General features: G+C 37.2%; 1 protein-coding gene across 1 annotated transcript in view; it reads left to right on the forward strand.

Annotated features, from left to right (window-relative positions):
* Window positions 1-14,071, forward strand: part of cald1a (caldesmon 1a) — a 40,152-nt gene extending 26,081 nt beyond the window's left edge. The window contains exons 2-6 of the mRNA XM_058774265.1: window positions 3,648-3,744; window positions 11,742-11,885; window positions 13,484-13,847; window positions 13,932-13,967; window positions 14,045-14,071. Coding sequence (XP_058630248.1) covers window positions 3,671-3,744; window positions 11,742-11,885; window positions 13,484-13,847; window positions 13,932-13,967; window positions 14,045-14,056 — 630 coding nt within the window. The 5' untranslated portion in view covers window positions 3,648-3,670 and the 3' untranslated portion in view covers window positions 14,057-14,071. The remainder of the gene's footprint in view (window positions 1-3,647; window positions 3,745-11,741; window positions 11,886-13,483; window positions 13,848-13,931; window positions 13,968-14,044) is intronic.
* The last annotated feature ends 7,710 nt before the right edge of the window (window positions 14,072-21,781 follow it).

Here is a 21,781-nt window from a genome sequence, read left to right on the forward strand (position 1 = left end):
TTAAATTGTTTCTGTGAACAAATTAAAGGATTAGTTCACTTTCAATTTAAAATTTCCTGATAATTTACTCACCCCCATGTCATCCAAGATGTTTATGTATTTCTTTCTTCAGTCGAAAAGAAATTAAGGTTTTTGATGAAAACATTCCAGGATTTTTCTCCATATAGTGAACTTCAATGGACTCCAAACGGTTAAAGGTCAAAATTACAGTTTCAGTGCAGCTTCAAAGGGCTATAAGCCATACCAGACAATGAATAAGGGTCTTATCTAGTGAATCGGTCATTTAAAAAAAAAAAAAAACAATGTATATGCTTTATAAACACAAATGCTCGACTTGCTCTGTTCTGCGATGCACGTTCATGACTTCACATAATTACTTTGAAAAGGTCACTTTGAAAAATAGTTTCACATTTCTTGTAAAACATCTGGTATGATCAGCTCATTTTATTTTATTTTAACCTCACTCCTTTCCCAATCCAGTCAATAAGGGATAAACACAAGTCCAAAGAATAAATCTGCAATAAATCTTTCTTTTTTTTTCTCATTGAATATCCCATTTTATTCAGAAAACAGAAGTAAAATGGGATACATGCATGCATTTCATGTTGCCATCTTAAATTTCAAGAGCCATTTGAGCAAAAATCCCACGTAAACTACAGTAAGGACAATTTTCCATCTGTCATCATTTTTAGTTTTCTTCATCAGCTGCTCACTTTTCCCTACAGAGTTTAAAGTGAGCCAACTCTGAACCATCCGTGTGGTTTGGCACAGGCATCCGTGTGTACATTCGCGACCTAGAGAACATCACAGACGGAGGCTCTAAGACTGCATTCCCATGGGTCATTGCAGTGATGAGCTTTGATGAAGGGTTAAGCAGCGTACTTACAAGGAACATAGTAATTTACCAGGTAAATGTGTTATTACAGCCATTACAGCGCGTGCTCTCTAGAACGGAGGCGTCTCCCTGCTCACCGGGGGAAGCCAGACCCCCTTTATGAAACATTGGAGAGGGAAAAAGTGCAACGATGTGAATGGGTGGTCCACGAGAGGAAGAGACAAATCCATTTCTACATTCTTTCACAGAAGACAAGGCCTTATTGTCAGTTACTCCTTCAGTGTGCGGCGCTCACACAGACCAAAACACAAACACAACCTGAATTTCAATCATAAATTTAGCATGTGAGGTCAGCGCTGATTCAATTTGAGTTGATCGTACACAGTTGTGACAGTTTTATTGAGCTGAGTCAGTGCTGTTTGCTCAAGGGCTCAGATATGAAGAGCAGCCATGCTCCTGCAAACAGAAGATCCAGCTAAAGATAGACCGCATTCCTACGGTTTGTGAATGCGGGCGCAGTGGTTCTGCCTGATAAGGAAGATCGGCTCGATCTCGCGCTTGCCGTTTCTCGTTCACATTCCTTGCTTCCCCTCTCCCGCTGCTGTTTTTGTTTTGTCCGTTTCTCTCTCTGTCTCTCAGAGTTATGTGAATATGGAGGAGGGGTTTAGAAGGAGAAGTGTTTCCTGTTCTCTTGTGTCTGAGACCCTTTTTCTCTCTCCGCTCTTGCACACTTTGTGTGTGTATATTTGTGTGTCAAGCGGTGTTAGGGAACTATGAAAAAGTGACGTTGCTAACTTTTTCAGTAGCAGGACAGTAGCTAAGCTGTGTGTTGGTTTTCCCAACCATAAGCCACTTTTTCCCACTAGAAAAATGCTAAATTGTTGGTTTTGTCACATAGTTCAACCAAGTGAGCTGAGGCAAATGTCATTGTGTTGTTCAAGTAGCGTTTCAGCTGTTTCATTCATGTAAATTAAGTGAAATTATATAATATATATATATATATATATATATGTATATGTGTGTGTGTGTGTGTGTATAATTTATTTTTTTTATGTGTGTAATATTTTTTTGCATTAAATTTATCTGTTGTAGTTTGATGCTGTCACCCTAATATTCCTGATTGATTGATTGATTTGTTTTATTTTTTTAATTGTTATTTTAGTTTATTTTGTTATTTTATTTTATTTTGTGCAAGATGAATTATAGCATTTTGATGGGAATAAAAAATCCAATTTCATTTGTCTATAAAAGTTTTGTTAATATGATTTAGAATTTTTATATATTTCATATTTTTTTGTTTGTTTTGAGCTTATTTAATTAAAATAAAATATATATTTATTTTTCTCTCTTGCTTTAGCTTGTTGATTTTCTGTTGTAGTGATTTTAAGTCTAATGATTTATATTCATATTCATATTACACAGTAATTAGAAGAATATGTCAGTTCTGCTAGTGTGTTTTGGATATTCAGTACTTCTTTATAATGCCAGGTTGTCCAAACCCAGCCTTAATTAATTGAAGGTCCTTTATTGGCATCGCTGGTTCCATTAAGAACCTTTAACACCCATGAAACCTTTCCATTGCACAAAAAGGTATTTTATAGTGAAATGGGTTTTTTTAGATTTTGAAATGTTCTTCACACTAATAAAAAAAAAAAGAGTTATTTTTAGAACTGTTCACTGAACGGCTCGTTGTGGAATCAAAAATGGTTCTTCTATGGCATCACTGCAAAAAAACTCTTTTTTAAACCTGTATTTCTAAGAGTGTACTTATTTTCTGTAATACTTGCCCCTTTACTTAGCTTTAATGTAGCTAGATACCTTTTGTTAGACACTTGTAGTGTAGCGAACTACATTTTTTAAAACCTATACTTTCAAACAAGTATCAAGCAAGAAGTCTGCATTTTTAAACACACTTTCTGCAAGCGAATTCTAACTAACCAGCAACAGCTCCATGATCACAAAAGAGAGGGAGGGAACGAGCAAAAAAAAAGAGGAATGGAATGGAATGGGCAATAATTGGGAGTCGGGAAGGGAAAGAGAGAGGGACAGTGTCAGAACAGGAGAGAGAGAGAAAGGAAAAGGGGGAGAGAGGGTGGAGGCAGACCCGTCGGCCGTGATTGAGAGTTTGCACCATAATGGGAGGGAGAAAAACGGAGAAAAGTAGGGAGGGTGAAAAAATGGGAAAGGAAGAGGCCGGCTTTGGCCCTTTCTGGTAGCTCCAGCTGCAGCGAGAGAAAGAAAGAGTCTGAAATACTCTTTGTGTTGGAGCACTATCGAGACAAGAGAGCGAATTTCTGCTATGTTTTGAAAGCTAAAACGTTCCAGAGGTTATCATCACTAAAGTGAAGGTAGGCCGGTCTGGAAACGGCCCATCTGAAGTGTCACAGCGCTGAGATTAATGACAACAGCTCTGTATCTCCTGGGTGGGCTCGGTTCCTTCGCCATGTATCCCGCAGTATATTTAGTCAGAGTCTTTCTGCTTGACTGAGTGGACATCCTGTGCTAACATCCTTTCCTCACCCATTCTCTCTCCCTCTCTCTTTTTTTCTTCATTCTTCTCCCTCGCTCCCCCACAATTTCCATTTTAAGTGGTATTATGAAAACAAACTTGTGATCTGTTTGATGTCGGGCTGAGAAAAGATCGACTGTAAATGTCTTGCATATGGGAATGCGTGATTTTTGTGTAAAGGTTAACCAAATACTCGCAGCAGCTGTGGAATCCAGACCATATTCAGTAACGGAGGGGATTCTGTGAGTGTCTGTAAGGTTCATGCGTGAGACTAAAGGACACACATGTTCTGTTGTTTTCCAGGGTCACGATCTCAGGATTGAAGCATGGATGATGATTTCGAGCGGCGCAGGGAGCTCAGGAGACAGAAGCGGGAGGAGATGCGTCTGGAAGCCGAGAGGTAACGTGGGCGTCTTTCTTCAGCCGTTTTGCACCGTAAACCGAGGGCTGTTAATGGGGTGAGATCATCAGATTCATTGTACACCTTGCGAAAACATGACAGCTTGCAAATTGTCCGTTACTGTGTGGCCAAATGAGTCTTTGTGCAATCGCGCAAGATTTTAAAAATGCTTGTTGATGTGTTTTCAACATTCCTACTCTTTTTTTGGACTTGTTATTAATGTTATTAAAGAAGGCAGTTGTGAAAGGAGAATAAAAGTTTATCATCATACACTAACCCTCAATTCGTTCCTATATGATTTTCTTACACAAAATAGCAAGGATGTTGACTTTTTTTTTCATGTACTGCAAGCAAATAGTAAAGGACAATAAAAGTGGCCAGTTTGGCTATATTCACTGTGTTTAGGGTCCACAACTGTGTGAGAATTTGAAGTTGTTTTGCACGGATTGTCTTTGCATCATCTGCAGTTCTTCGGTTTGATGTCAGTGTTGGTATTATGGGATCAGATTGGGTTTGAATATAATGACGTCTGAATGCAATATGAGAATAATGGTGGAAGGGAAGATTTTCAGCGTATAACCAGCGTTGGGGAAAGTTACTTTTAAAAATAATGTATTACAATAATGTGTTACTTATGGAAAGTAATGCATTAAGTTACTTTTGCATTACTTTTTGTTACCTGAGCTGGGCTTGCTTATTTGTTTTTCAATAACAAAAAAACCCAAAAGTTATATTTTTGGCAACTGTAAAGGCCCTTTTACACCAAAAGTGAAATTAATAAGCCTCAGCATGAAGAAAGTGCCTCAACACTATGTATAACAACCAAACTTTAAGTTCTTCCTCACACAAAGTTATCATATTGAGGATTATTTCAATAGCACTTTTATGATGCTTTTTTGTCATTTTTGACAGCATTTGTCCCAATTAATTTTCATTTGTGCAAAACAGAGCATCCTGGACAGCTAAACTTTGCAGTGTGTGAGACACATTTACAGTAATTTAAGATTCATAAATATGATGTATTTCCAGCATTCTTAACTCCTAACTTTTTAACTTTTGTCCAATTAGCTTCCTACCCATCTAAAGAGATAATGAATGTTTCTCATTGTGGGGAGATAAGAAGACAAAATTGCCTGCTGATTTTTGAGCCAGAGGTGAAAACAAAGAAATTACTGTTTTAATGTTTTTGCGGTCTGAAGCTTGCACTTCCAGCTCGTTTTTCTTTTTCTGTGATGATGGAGTCTGCTATTAAAGCAGAAAACTGGTGTTAACGCAACAAATGTTAAACATCAGCGGATTGGCACATTCACGAGCCGCTTGACCATTTAAGGCAAAGCGACACTCCCATAAACACTGGAGGCACTGACCCAAATAGCCATTTTGCATCAGCGCTAGATTATCTCAGAGCACTGTGCATTTCTGCAAACACAGACAACAGCTGTTTCTTGGACATTTATGCCGCTGTCAAAAAGAATTATGGGTAATGGCTAATGAACATGCAATGAGCTTATTATAATTCCAGCAGAGCGTAGGATGGCATGAATCAGCTCTAAATCGATGTCTTTCAGCAACAATTATTTCTATTATCATTGGCTAGGATGTTAGACCAGAGTTACATGGTGTACAGTTAGCTTTGATTGTCAGCTTCCCGTCTGCAGCGGCCTTCCTGTTTCCTCCAAGAATGTTACCATGAATGCTTTTCTTTTTCATGATTTAAGATATATGGGATATTTTTCACCTATTCGTAGGGCGGAAGCTCAAAGCCGATGACGCACAGATTAGGGGCCATTATATTTTACAGCATAGCATAAAATGAATGCTTTTTTTGGCTATATGTTATAAACCTCTGAAAGGCTGGAATTGTGTTTTCTATGCCAAGTATCACATTTGGCAGAAAGCTACCAATGCAGCCCGTTCAGCTGTGCGACACGATGTGATCTTGTGTTTATGTTCTTGTGGAGTCATTTCAATTTGGCCCGCTCTTCTTCGCCTGCTCGAGTTAGTGATAAAAGATCAAATCGCTCTATTAAATTGCTGGAATTATGCAAAGATGCTGTAACAATCAATATTTACTCTTCGCCCGTAATTGAACTAGTCAAAGCCATGTGTTATCATGTTGGCCCCGTTCATTTTGGCCGTCATTGCAATGCACGGCGGACACAAAAGTCAGTTTTCGGTGTACATATGATAAGCGCTGTCACTTTGCCAAATGGCTCTGTATTAGAAGTGTTTACTGGCAGAGATTTGCGAAGCTCTCCGTCTCTAGACGGTCCTCTGTGCAAGCCGTGGGACAGCGGGCGGGCAGATGTTGGCTCGGCGCTGACGCGGAAAAGCAATGAGAGTCCGATAACGTTCATACACGCAGGAGCAGCTTGGCATCCGAGTCCAGTTGCATTTCCATCAGGCGATGATGGCTTGATGTGCGCCAGTCCTTTTCATCTGGAAGACTTGCCAACTTTTCAACTGCTGAAAATGACAGGAGAGGGAAAGCGTGCGAGAGAGGGAGGCTGTGTGCTCTGACTTTTGTCTGTATGTGTTACTGTAACTTGCTGACAGTCTAAAATGTGCTGCTCTTTTACTTTACACTCTTAAAAATAAAGGTTCCAAAAGGGTTTTTTTGCAGTGATGCCATAGAAGAACCATTTTTGGTTCCCAAAAGAACCTTTCAGTGAACCGTTCCTAAAAGAACCATTTTAAAGAACATTTTTAAAATCTTTTTTGACTATAAAGAGCCTTTTCTGCATTTGAAAGGTTTCATGGATGTTTAAGGTTCTTCATAGAACCATGGCAATAAAGAATCTTTATTTTTAAGAGTGTAGATATAATGCTAAGTTTCAAATAAATTTACTACCGACCACAGCATTGTATGGAAGCCCATTTTCAACACAGAATTAAAATACAAAATATCTCACAATTCACAAGACTTTTTGTGAGATGTAAAGTCAGAATTCTTACTTTTTTCTCACAATTCCATGTTTACATCTCGCAATTATGAGTTTATATCTCACAATTCTGACATTTTTAGAAGAATTCTAAGTGTATATCTCACAATTCTGAGTTTATATATATGTTAATAGTTTTTTTTGTCAGAATTCTCATATGTTTGTCTCAGAATTCTAAGTTTCTATCACAACTTTAAGTTTATCTCGCAATTCTGAGTTTACATCTCGCTATTCTGTTTAATAAAAATTTAAAAGGTAACTATGACCTTTTATCTCACAATTCTTACTTTCTCACAGTTGCAGGTTCATATGCTACAATTCTGGATTCATATCTCGCAATTGCCAGAAGAATTGTAAGATATAGACTCACAGTCACAGTTAACTTTTTTTTTTTCTTTTTTTTTATCCCGTGGCAGAAACGGCCTTCCATATCATTCCCATACAAAACATGCTGTTTGGAAACATGTTTAAAAGTTACTGCAAAAAAAGAGCATTGCAGAGGACCAAATAGTCACTATGTTTTGAAAAGTTTGCAAATTCATAAATGTATGTTGATGTATTTCCAACATTTTTTAACCCAATAAGCTCCATACCATTTTGTTAGTCTAAAGAGATAAAGAACCCTCTGGTGAAAACAAGTAATCACCTTATTAACGCTTTTGTAGCCTGAATGTTAAACATCAAAGGATTGGCACATTTGTGAGCCATTTGACCATTTAAGGCAAAGTTTGCAGTGAAACGTTCAATCATTTAGTAGCGAGATATCCTCAGCTATGAATTCTGCTTTGTTATAGCTATCAAATAACTGATACTTATTACTTTTGAATGGACATAAATTCTGCACGCCCTAAATTTCTGCTGATTTCTTTGATGTTGTCTGTTTTGCAAAGACTGCTGTCCCACTATTTGAATTAAGAGCCTTTTTGCTGAATGCTGGTGTATTGTGGTATCACCCATTTCCAATTTATCTGGCCTAAAACATCATCCATAAAGAATGAAATGCGGTTATTCATTTAACATGAAGGTCAATCGAGCCCTTCCTGTTTAAGTGGGCGGCTCACGGCTGGAATAAGCCGCAGAGTGAATGAGACTTTGCCGATAGTCAAACATCTGGCTCTTTGAGACTATAACGACTAGATCATAGATCAGGTCTGCTTTGTATTTAGTGAATAGCTGGTCAGAGCCGCTTCTGAGATGACTGGCACTGTTGAAGGGTCAGAGAGTTCATGCTGTTTTTAAAGTACTATGCACACACACACACTTCTGTGTGACTGCAGTGGCCTTTCCCGAGACAGGCTGATGTGTTCCAGCTCCAGTCGGGTCACTGATACTCCGCATACACACACAGGAATGTTTTGACGGCTGGCTCCGTGTCCCCGTTCACCATGCTGACAGAATGTTCAGACTAATGATTACCAAAACCTGCCATTCCTGTCCAGTCCTCCGATTCTATTTTAGCATCAGCTGCAAAATAAATTCATGTTTCCATCCATGCTGAGAATTTTATTTATGCTGGAAAAATCGCTGAATTCGTCACAAATTCGTCACTTCTGGAGAAATTGCCGGAGAAATGGAAATGCCAGTGATTGCTGGCAGATGCTTTATGTCTGGGATCGAGCCTGTCAGACAGATCTGGTAGGTAATAATAGCCAATCATCTGAGATTATTCAGTCACATGACTTGAGGCAAAGTCACATGACTTGTTTCCATCATAGTTTTTACACAAATAAAACAAATGATCCACCTTAAGCAACGTTGTAAGAAAATAATTCATAGAAAAATGTAGAAAACTTTTTTGGTTTGTTTGTTGTTGTTGTTGTTTTTTGACTTGTTGCATAAAAAAAATGCTGTCCAGAAACACCAAAATTAAAAATAAAAGAATTATTTAAAAAAAAAAACATAAATTAATAAATATACCTTGTAAATTTTGGTGTCAGTAAGATTTTTTTTTTAAAGAAATGATGCATTAAATTAATCAAAATTGACAGTAAAGATTTCTATTTCACTTTATATAACTTTATATTCATGAAAGAATCCAGAAAAACCTGGATTGTGGTTTCCACAAAACATTAAGTAGCTGTTTTCAACATTTATAATAATAAGAAATGTTTCTTGAGCAGAAAATCAGCATATTAGAATGATTTCGGAAGGATCACGTGACACTAAAGACTGGAGTAATGATGCTGAAAATTCAGCTTTGCATCACAGGAATAAATTTGAAATTTTAGAGTATATTAAAATAGAAAACTTGTTATTTTTTTGAGCAGTTTTAGCTGCTTCTGTTCAGTTTTCTTTATGGAGCAGTGGCCATCTTGACGTCACACATCTGTGCTGTTCCCACGAGAGGCCAGGAAGAGCTCAGGAAATAACACCCATCCTCAACGAATGGTCCATTCCAAACACTCTCTCCGGCTGGTAGAGGAAAGGCCCGCTTGAGGGTATACATGTGTTCGAGAGATGCTGTTACAGAAAGCTACGAGGTTACAGGGCAAAAATGAGAGCAGGTGATCCTCTGCTGTGGTCAAATAAGGAATGGACAGATCCGTGGCGTTGGAGACGAGTGTGGGGTCAGTAGGTGGAGGAAGAGAGAAGGCCGAGCGTGGGAATAGAACAGCCATTTGGCAGGGTCCATATATTTCTCTCTCCCAACCCTTGTGGAGTGTCTGTGATTGCTCTCCAGAGCCTTTGCCCTGTGTGCAATGTTTGCACTGACATTTCTGAGATGTTTGGACCACAAGAAAATACTTGTCAGCTGGATATATCCGTCGCCTGATTGTGCTCTGCTCTGCATGTTGTGAGAGCAAATTAGCTGTAAAATTAACTGCATATCAATTTCATTTCCCACACTGCTTCCTTTATAGGCTTTATATGAATCCAATAAAACATGTCACACTCTGTAGCTCTCGCCGCACGCGCTATAAAATAATTAATGCTACATGGCTGAAAGATGCGGTTCATATGGAAAACATGTTCGCCTGATGTCTTGGTTTACATCCCATATCGCTACAGGTACCAGAGACATGCCAGAACATTACAGCAGTGCCCTCAAAACACTGCAGAGACCCTACCGAATGTTATTGCAGCATGTTTTTTTCTGATTTATTTTTGTGGTTATGGAACAGTGAAGCTTTATGCAGTCAGTGCAAGATATGCGGTGTTCCCTGGAGGGATATCAGATCAGAGAGTGTCCGGACTCGATGGGCTGGAATGTTAAAGCGGATTTGAAGGCATTCTCTGCTGTTTTGAATGCTCCCTCTGGATTTTATTCAATTTTAGATTGAGAGAAATCACTTTTATCTTAATCTGCTGAAATAAAAGTTTGATATGTTGTAAAAACATACTGAAACCTTGATCTAAAACCTGGTCCAAAAAGACTTAGTTTCTTAGTTCGTCCAGAAATCCTTGGATTTCCCTTGTCAGAAAGCAACAAACTGCTGTTCTTCAATTCAAATTATGGCATTGAAGTGAAAATGATCATGAGAAGCTGTTTTAAGTAGACCTCACAGGAACAAAGTGAACATTTTGATATGGTTTATACTTCAGTATAAATGTACTTGAGTTTGGCTGATTGGTTTGTTAACACAAGGACAAAGGGAGAGAGGACAAGAACAAGAAAGACAGAAAGAAAGAAAGAACAACAGAATCAGCAGGAATCCGGCTCTCTATATGATTTCACTCTCCCCAAGGTTTTCCATGGGCGTTAGCAGAGCAGCACATTCAGTTGTGAACACATTCCTGATCACAGCGCACACTGAGGAAGGGCTTTTCATTTAGATTAAGTCTTTCACTCCAAAATCAAAAGGAGAAAAAATAAAAAAAGATCATATTATTTGCTTAAAGAAAATAATTCTTGAAAGAATTCTGGGAGGGTGTAGCACTGTTACATACCCTAGTAAAAAAAAATTACTACAATGAATTTGAAAAAACCTTTATTTTGTGCTAAGTATACTACAAATACATTTACATATTTATGTGCTTAATACAAATACCCTACATTTATCCTGAACTGTTATACTTAAAGTCTGATAAATTGAAACAACAGATTTTGTGCACTTTAATTGTAAAGAAGTAGTGAGGTATATTTGATTGTGCTAAAATGGAACTATTGCACGTATACTTCAGATACACTTTAAATATCTTGCATTTAAAGACTATAATTACAGAGATCATGCAATATTAATAGTGATATTAAAACACATTTTAGGCATAATACTAAGAAATGTGCATTTTGCAATAAAGACTCCAAATAAAGTGAAGTGTAATTTTATATCAGTAAGTCTTAAGTGATATGTCTATGGATTTGAAGTATACTTGTAAGAAATAAATGTATTTTAAATAAATTGTGGCATAAGATTTTATTTAATTTTTTTGCTAAGGCATTAAGCAGCACAGCAATGAAATTAATATTAAGAAATATTTATTGAACAGCAAATCATTATATTAGAATGTTTTCTGAAGGATCATGTGACACTGACGACTAGAGTAATGATGCTGAAAATTCAGCTTTGCATCACAGCAATAAATTATATTTTAAAATATATTAAAACAGAAAACAAGTTATTTAAAATGGTAATAATATTTCACATTATTATGTTTTTTTACTGTATTTTTGATCAAATAAATGCAGCCTTGGTTGAGCATAAGAGACTTAAAGGCATTTACAATTCTTTCCAACCCCAAGCGTTTGAACTGTAGTATAAAAAAAAACCTTAAGAGAAGTACAAAAAATGTGAACTGGTTGAAAATTTGAGATAAAACATCAGCAGGAGACACGAGAGGGAAGTGAAGAAAGCTTGTCAGAGAAATGTGAAAACTTTATTTAGGTTACACGAAAGTCCCCTGGCTGTGGTGTGGGCTGAACGCCACACTGCTGTCAGGATCCTCTCATCAGCTGCCAAAGCTGAAACACACACACACACACACAGCTGACAGCCAGTGAAAGTTCATCCTCAACAGCAACAACAGCAGCAGCTGTGACTGTGTGTGCCAAGGTGACACGAGGCCTAACTCTTATTGTCTCTTACCAGCGTAACATCTAACTGTCTCTCTGTGTAGGTTGGCGTATCGTCGGAATGAGGAGGATGAGGAGGAGGCTGCTCGTGAGCGCAGACGAAGAGCGCGACAGGAGAGAATGCGCAGTAAGGACAGCGAGGATGTGGCCTATCAACCCGAGACCCCAGAGCTCAACAACAGCCACAGGTAAAACGCAGACACTTCTGGAGTATTCTGTGACAGGAAAACTGTGGTACTTTGATATGTAGGCTAACTGACGTTTTCTCTGGTGCTTTAGTGGGCAGCACTGATAAATAACTTCCTGTAACAGGTCAGCATTGCGGAAGCAGTGACATGTTCAGACACTGAGGCTTTGTGCAGTGAATGGACACAGAAGACGGTCAGACAAGACCAGAATTGTTCTCGATGTGTGAGCAGACATAGCTCAGTCTATTGTCCGTTGTGCTGACGCAGGGTAAACGTTTGCCAAGCGGTGCGGTCAGACTACATTAACCTACGGTGGCAGGCATATGGCAGTCCATGCTATGGCAGTAATGCAGCGCTAGAAAGGAAAAGGGAGTGCAGATCCTCTTTAAGTCATAATTCCTCACTATTATTTTGCACGTTCAGGTTTGCTGAAGTGATGTTTGATGATACTTTGGATAAGAGAGGAATTTATGTTCTTTAGAGTTGTAATGTTGTGTAATGACCAAATATTAGTTGATTATTTGGCCCTGGTGTTAATGTTATAGCTACTTAAGATTGGCTATATGCAATTTTTGCATGTTATATTTTATACACCACTGTTGAAAAACATAAGTCTTCTTATGCTCCCTAAGGCTGCATTTATTTGTTCAAAAATACAGTAAAAAATGTCAAATTATTACGATTTAAATTTTATATTTGAATATATTTTAAAGTGTAATTTATTCCTGTGATGCAAAGCTGAATTTTACGGATCATTACTGCAGTCTTTAGTATCACATGATCCTTCAGAAATCAGTCTAATATGCTGATTTGCTGCTCAGGAAACATTATTATTATAAATGTTGAAAACGGTTATGCTGCTTAATATTTTTGTGAAATCCATGATACCTTTTTTTTTTTTAAATTGCATTAATTTAAAATTAATGCAGTTTATTTTAAAAGAATGCAAAAGTATTTACTGTTACTTTTGATCAATTTAATGCACCCTTGCTGAATACAAATAATAATTTCCGACCCCAAATATTTGAATGATAGTGTATGTTAACACATTAAGAAATATTTATACATTATTTCAAAATATAAATAATAGTGTAGCCTGCTGCTACAGAAAAACAGATGTTTTTGTCATTTTGTACATTATCATCAAATAAAAATGTTGACAATGTTAGTTTTCTTCGGTGACTAATATGCGCCATTTTAATTTAAAAATTGACTAAATGTAGCAAACATAAAATGTTGTCTAAATATATAGAACATTTTCATCAAAAGATAAACTATAACAAAAACCATAAGTGGCCAAGATGATTAGCATCAGCATAAGATTAATTTCAACCATTTAAGTATAATCATATATATATATATATATATATATATATATATATTTTTTTTTTTTTACATTATTTAAATATATTTACATTTATTTACATATTTGTCAGATGTGTCCAAATAGTGTTTTTTATATTTAGGCATTATATTATCCACCATCTCTCTAGATATTGCAATTGGCCAGCTAATATCAGTTGAGCACTAGTCATATATGCAACAATATAATTTGTAATGATTTTGTCATCTTTTCTTCTTATGTTAATTCTTCATAGCGTGACGGTGACAGAGAGTGTATCCACCTCAGTGGTGACCTCCAGCGGGATGGGCGAGGGGGACGACGAGGAGCTAGCCCTGCTGGAGCGCCTGGCCAAGAGAGAGGAGCGCAGGCAGAGGAGGATGAAGGAGGCACTGGATAGACAGGAGGAGCTGGAGAGCAGCCAAACCTCCCACCACAGCCTGGAGGAGAGCAGCGGAGGCCTGCGCCGCGGCCGGAGCTACGAGCCAGAGGAGGAGCACAACAGCAAGGAGGAGGTGAAACAGGTGGAAGAGGAGGAGGAGGAGGAGGAGGAGGAGGTCATCACTAGAGAGGAGGTGCTGGTGGAGGAAAAGCCTCGGAGGTCTTATTTGAGAGAACAGGTGTGTATTTCTTTCCCTTTTATGGTTTGTTAGACCCTTAAGAACATGCTTTGTTTATATCATTTCAACTTTATTCACCTGTAGGAATCTGTTGAGGAAATATCTAAAATACCCGAGGAGGTATGATGATGAGTGTTTTTCATTTTAATATAGCATTGTTTCTCTCTCATTTAACACAACAAAGCATGTGACTGCAGTTCCATTCATAGGACAATAATGAGCGAGATGCTGTGCCTTCTTCTGAAGTACATGAGGTGCTTGTAAATGAAGACGTAGATGATTCTGCAATTGTTTTGGAGACGGAAAATGGCACGGCAGAGCTCGCTGCGGGTGTACAGGAGGAAAAGAGTGAGATAGAGGGAGTGGATGAGATGAGAGAGGCAGAAAACTTTGAGAAAGATGAGGTTTCAGAAAATGATGAGTCTTTGGTAAGAGTTGAGTTGCGTTTGAAGGACTGCATAAGGATGGATGGTTTAGATTTTGGGTGAGAAATGAACAGAAATGATCATTCGCAAAGACCTCATGAAATCAAAAGTTGAGTTTTGTGACTTTTAGTCCATGTGCCTGTACTTTAAGCCTTCTAATGCTACACTCTTTAAAAATAAGGGTTCTTTTTTGGAATTTTTGGTTCTATGAAGAACCTTTAACGTTCATGCACTCGTAAAAATAAGGGTTCTAAATCTGGGTTTTTCACTGTGATGCCATAATAGAACCATTTTTTTTCTCAGTGTGAAGAACATTTTAAAAATCTAAAAAATAAATAAACGTTTTTCATTATAAAGCAACTTTTGTGGAGTGGAAAGGTTCCATGGATGTTCGAGGTTCTTCATGGAACCATCAATGCAAATAATAAACCTTTATTTAAGAGTGTGGAAACTTGCTATTGCACAAAAGGTTCTTTATAGTGGAAAAAGGGTTTTTAGATTATTAAAGTGTTCTTTACGAACTGTTCATTGAAAGGTTCTTTTGGGAACACAAAAGGTTCTTCTATGGCATCACTGCAATAAAACACTTTGTTGAATCCTTTATTCTTTCAGTTCAGTGCACTTGTCAAAGTCAATTTTTGTAAATGAGTCTTCTGCTGCATTCCAGTCAAAATCAAACATCTTGTTATCTCCAATTTGCATATACTGCTTTTTATTGTATGGTGCTCAGAAAATGACGTATAAACAAAAAGTGGCAACACTAGCATTTTTATCATTGACTGTGTGCATCTGAGTGCCCACCATGTTCTCATAACATCATAAAGGTCAGGTTCAAAGATTTCCGCCTCAGTTTCCAAGTTGAAAGACCAGTGCCTTTTTCTTTTCTTTTTTTTTTTTTTTTGCAATGGGTATTTTAGAACTTTCCAAGTTGAATGGAATGCAGCATTTCTATTTACAGACAATATTGATAATTTGATTTTGCTCTCACAAGCATGGATGTTTTTGGCCAATAAAAATAATACCTAATGCAGCCTGCCTCCAGTAGCAAATAGCAAATCATAATCTTAAATGAAAGATTATTGGCTATTTAATATAAAAAGGCAAACCCTTCAACTTCCTGTTTCTGTTGGAAATATGCCGAACACAACAACGAAAACTGCATTCATCAAGCCATTTCATGGGGTCTTAACAGTTTTGGATACACAAGTCATTCATGACTTAGCATTTTAAAATGTTCCTCCCCAAAATCCTAAATCACTCCAGGCACTAGTTTGAGCACAGTGTGTAGTGTTTGCACCAGAGTGCATTTCACATTAAAACAACGCAGGTTTAAAACCTGATCAGTGTAATCAATGGTCAGCGGTTGCACACCGTGTGGTCACTGCCTGCTGCATGTCTTTTGGGAACTGATGGGAAGTGAGTGAACCAACAGCACCCACATTTTGTTCTTCCAAAACTCTTCCAGTGCACCATCTCTTTCTCTCTCACACACACGTGCATGTCACATACACACATCACTCAGTTCTGATTGTGTGTGCAGATGGAAGATGAAGATGTGATGAGGAAGAATAAACAGCCCAATGGAGGAGTGTGCGAGGACAGCACTCCCAAACACAAGAAAGCTGAGAGGACTTTCAGGTCAGTGCTCATATAAACAATTAATGATTGTGTTAGGATGGTCCAGGCTTTCTTTTTCCAAACAATTTAGAGTTCCCAGAATTCCACATTTGGCAGCCTGTGATCTGTAAATCACAGCATGAAAAAAAGTGTTTTATTTCATTTATTTTATTATTTATTTGACTATTTTTGTTGTAGCAGATTGAACACATAAATCATATTAAATATTCTCCACATTTTCCTCATTTCTACACTTTTTCTTCACATTAGCATCAGGTCTTTGCAGATAATAGCAAATTCATATTTAAAACATATGTAACATAGTTCTCTGTGTGATATAGAAACTATATTCCATGTTTTGTTTTTTTTTTCCTTTAAAGAAATATACAGCGCTCACAAAACCCAATATGCATTTTCCTTGCAACAATAACCAATAATCACATTTATATATATATATTAGTGCTGTCAAATGATTAATCGTGATTAATCGCATCCAAAATAAAATAAAAAATTGTTTACATAATATATGTATGTGTGCTGTGTATATTTATTATGTATATATAGACACATATATTTCCGAAAAATGTCATGTTTATATATTAAATACTGTTTATTTATTTCTAATATTAATTATTATAATTAATAATTATAGACATGTAAATACATGTAAATGTTTTCAAAATATATACTGTATGTGTGTATATTTATATATACATAATAAATATACACAGAGCACACACATATATTATGCAAACAAAACTTTTATTTTGGATGCGATTAATCGCGATTCAACTTTTTTCTTTTCTTTTTTTCATTAAATAAATCTCTGTGGTCACATCTAAATATTTATCTAATGTTGTAATCTAATGGCAGGAAGTTGTTAAAAGCACATAAAAACACCGTTGACATTGTGTACAGGACATTAAAATCAACATACAGACAAAATAATCACACTCCACTTGTCTTGTTTGTTTTGACCTTGTTGAGATAAAGTGGGTTATTTATATGTGTTTAGCTCTATTCGCTTTGCGTGCTGGAGTGTTTGACTCTGGTCACCTGATCTGCCGTGTCCTGAGGGCTGTTCTCAGCTGTAACTGGAGACTGTGCTACCTTAGACAGGGCTGTGCTGATTCACTAAGTCTGTGTGAATAGGTTGGGTTTTCTTTACACATAAAGAACATGGACACGTAAAGCTGTTGACAGGCCATTTAACCCGCGTAAGTAACCAGCGGTGCACTGCTTGTTTGTTTGTGTGACAGCCGAGGCAGCTTGCGCTCTCCTGAGGCGCCGGAGGCAGACGAGGCAGACAGCGAGGATGCTCGCTTGGAGGCCGAGAGAAAGCTGGAGGAACTGAAGAGGAGAAGAGATGAGATGGAGAGCGAGGAGTTCGAGAGGATGAGGCAGAAACAGCAGGAGGCCGAGGTGGAGCTGGAGGAGCTGAAGAGGAAGAGGGAGGAGAGGAGGAAGGTGCTGGAAGAGGAGGAGCGGCAGAGGAAGCAGGAGGAGGCCGAGAGGAAAGCCAGAGAGGAGGTGTGTTTGCTTAACGTCAATGATTCATTTCCTGGTCAGGTAGCAGTTTCACAGACGCGGTGGAATTTGCTTCGATTCGCTTTTCTGTGAGTGAAAATCTTGATGAGGGTGCTGTCAGCAAAATTAGGTCACTTCTGTAAACACTGCGTTTTGAATAGCATATAACCGTACTTGGATGTTTTATGGATGTCCTTTGAGAGTTTAAAACTTAAAAACAGCAATTAGAATCTTTATTTCACACACAAAAAATAATAATAATGGTCCCACTTTATATTAGGTGGCCTTAACTAGTATGTACTTACATTTAAATTAATAATTTGGAACAATGCACTTATTGTGTATATACATGTTTTTACATTGTACTTATATTTTTAAAAATACCTATATGTAATTACATCTGTAATTAATTTCTGTAATTGCATTTATAATTACACTGTTGACCCATCCCTTCCACCTTAACCCACCCTTAAACTTACTGTTAACTGTCCCTAACCTTACTCATATCCCACCTCAAAGCAGCAGAAGTGTTTTGCAATACAGTATGAACACAATAAGTACATTGTACTTATTTTTTGATGTAAGTACATAGTAGTTAAGGCCACCTAATATAAAGTGTGACCATAATGATAATAGCAATATTTACCACAGTTATTGTTATTAGTGTAGGTTTTTAATTTAGTATTGGATGTCTTTTAACAGTAGCTTTCTTCTAAAGCTGATTAAATTGATCAAAAGTGACAGTAAAGACACATATTTCAAATAAATGCTGTTCTTTTGAACTTTCTGTTCATCAAATTATCCTGACAAAATGTATGTTTTCCACAAAATAAAGAGCAGCACAACGGTTTTCAACATTGATAATAATAATAATAAATATTACTTTAACACTAAATCAGCATATTAGAATGATTTCTTAAGGATCATGTGACTCTGAAGACTGGAGTAATGAAGCTGAAAATGCAGCTTTGCATCACAGAAATAAATTAAATTTTTAAATATACTAAATAAGAAAACAGTTATTTTAAATTGTAATAATATTTCACAATATTGCTGTTTTTACTGTGTTTTTGATTCAATGAATGAAGACTTGGTGAGCATAAGATACTTTAAGAAACATTTACCAACCCCAAACGTTTGAACGGAAGTGTTTATACTATACATTTCACTCATTACAAAAAAAATATATATATATATATATATATATAAATAGTTTAGTCTAATACAAAAAAAAAATTGCTATTTTACCCAGTATTAGTGAGTACTACATGCATAGAGAATCATATTGTTATCTTAGCTTTAACAGTAATTTGATATTAGGCAACCTGTGGCTGTGGTGTCAATTATCTACAAAACTCTTGTGCTCACAGTATCAGTATAAAACCACCTCATAATTTAAATGAATTTCACATAATTTACATTAACATTAGTGCGATCGCACCCAGTGGGAGTTCCACATGACTGCACATGAGCTTCAGACTCCGGCGGGCGAGAAACACAGCCGTCCCTCCTCGTGGAGGCCCGCTCCTAGCATTGTCATGCAAATATATTCCTTGTTCCTAATGAACAGAGGCAGTAAATGAAAAAGGACTAATTAGAGATTAGAGGGCCCCGTGCTGATGCTAGGGGGCCATGCCCAAAACCGTGGTGTAAATAAAAAGGCTTCTTTATGATTTCCCAGCTGCTGTGGAATGCGGGCGGCTGCCAGTTCATGTTACGCTTCTGCTGTTGTTCATTTGTCTCGTTATCATCCCCGTTTATTGCAAAAAGGACATTTTCCGGAATCCCAAGTTAGTCTGCTGGTGGTGTTTTTGTGTGTGCTGTGTCTCTGTTTGAGGTGATGAATGTGCGTTTATTTTATTGTTCAGGAGGAAAAGAGGAGGATGAAGGAGGAGATCGAGAAGAGAAGAGCAGAGGCGGCCGAGAAGAGGCAGAAAGTGGAGGATTCGGTGGACGGAGAGGCCAAGAAGCCCTTTAAGTGTGTCAGTCCCAGAGGATCCTCCCTGAAGGTCAGCTGCTGCTGCTGATCTCTCTCTCTCTCTCTCTCTCCACAGCTGTCAATCAACCGGCAGCACAGCGTCAGCTGATTCATAGGAACACGCTGTCCCCATGAAAAAGCAATTATCTGCCATATCTTGTAAACATAATGAGGAGGACAACAACTTGATGATTGTGCGTTAATGCAGCTGGTGTGCACTGAAGCTTGTATGTGCTAGTTTAAAGGGAATAACCCCATTTGTTACCGTTTTCCCCAAAGTAACATAGTTATTAGAGTTATTGTTTGAACATTAAGTAATATGATGTTAGCCACTTCTGTCATCAGAATATGAAATTAAGCATAAAAAAAGCTTCTGAATGAGATCTTGCATTAATTATATAATTGTAATAACAAGAATGGATATCAAATATTTTTAATTCTTAAATAATTTGTATGTATTTTTAGACATTTTTCTAATTGAATATTTTTGTGTTTTCGTAATTATACAATAATTATATTATAATTAATATGAAATATAATCTATAGTATAAACAAATAATAGCATAAATTATAGGTTAATTATATTAATTATATCTATTATAATAGGTTCATTATATTATATAGGAATATCAATAACAAGTAACATTACAATAGTAACTATTTCAGAAATTATATTGTATTATATTATGTTATATATACAAGTATAATATAATATAATACTGTATAATGAACCTAAAATGTACACTTTCTCTTATAAATGTATAAAAGTGCACTAACTACTAGGCCACATCTCTGACAGATCTCATTTATTTATGAATTAATTAATAAATATGGTAACTTACGTGATATTTTAGTGGAAAATGTGCTTACCGTGATAAAGTTTTGTAAATGACATACATTTTTGTGCTGTCTATTTTGTAATATCTGTGCTGAAAGAAAACCCTTTCCTCCTATTCATCATGCGCAGATGATACGTTCACAGATCTGCTTTGTCATCATGTACACTGTATGTACTGCATGCTGTGTGATGCATTTGTGTGATTTAAACTCCTATTTTGTGGGTAGACAGATTAGTTTAATATTAAACCGCTGTAGTATCAGCCACAATATAGGTTATGGATTAGAACAAAATAATTCGTATCACATCACTATATTGTAATTGTGGTGCTTTTTGATGCCGTACATCTCATTTCCAAATTCTTTTCCTGGTTCTCGCATGTTTGAATATGGGTTTCCTGCTGTCAGTGGTTTTTCGAAGACAGTTCTTTTCTTCTCTTCCCTTTGGAATCCATCTTTTACAAAAATACAAAATGGCGCAGTCGTGTTTCTGTGAGATAAAGCCGAGCTGCGCTCGTCAAGACGTGAACTCTGGGGGGACGCAGGAAGACCATTAGACTAATAGGATTACTGTAACCGCATTCTAACGGAGCCGTTTCAAACGCGCCTGAGAATGGGGAATTTCCTGCTGAGGAGTATTTTAGGAACTCCCACATTCGGTTGAGGGGAGGGAGGGTGGATTTTTTTCAAGATGCTGCTTTTGGGCTGTGTATGTGTGTTGTCTGTGTGGTTTTTGTTGTTGCTTCACAGGAACACTTTCCCCCCTCTTAGCCCTGTTGTCATATATCATAAACACAGGCCATGGTTCCCACAGAGAGAGAGAGGGCTGAAAAGGGCCCTGCTTTTCCTGGCCCCGTGACAGTTTCATACTGAAAAGAACAGGCTAGTCTCTTGCCTCTCAGAATAGCCAAGTCCGACAGACAGTCGCATCTGTGTGTGTGTGTGTGTGTGTGTGTGCATTTTTACGTGTGTGTTCCTCATGACCAAAGAAGTGACCTTTCTTAAATCTATCCATTGTTTGATTTCTCTTCCCAGATCGGTGAGAGGGCAGAATTTCTCAACAGATCAGCACAGAAGAGGTGATCACTTCTACTTTAACTCCTCTCAGACATGTTTTTTTTTTCATGAAAACATGTTATTCAACGTCTATACACAAATGTTTCCATAAGGGGTCAAACAATAAGATTAATTACATCAATTAATAATCTGAAGTATTCAGAGTACTTTTGGGTTGGATAAAGAATGTTCTGCTTTCAAAACAATTTAAGCTCTTTCGACATCATTTGTGGCACTTTGTTGATAACCACAGACAATTATGTTGACTCGTCCCTCGGTTTATAAAAACAAGGATACATTCAATGATGTCAGAAAGCAACTGTTTACATTATGAAAAAATCCACAGGAATTTTTTTGTTAGCACATAACCATTTGCCTTGAACAGCAGTGCTACCTCTGAAAGAACAATGTAGACAGCTTTACAGCCCATATAATTGCTATTATTTAGTAATATTTAAGATATTTAGCAAAAATCTGTCCATCCTTCCATCACC

Source organism: Onychostoma macrolepis, chromosome 04 (assembly GCF_012432095.1).
Source record: "Onychostoma macrolepis isolate SWU-2019 chromosome 04, ASM1243209v1, whole genome shotgun sequence".
Classification (NCBI taxonomy): Eukaryota; Metazoa; Chordata; class Actinopteri; order Cypriniformes; family Cyprinidae; genus Onychostoma; species Onychostoma macrolepis.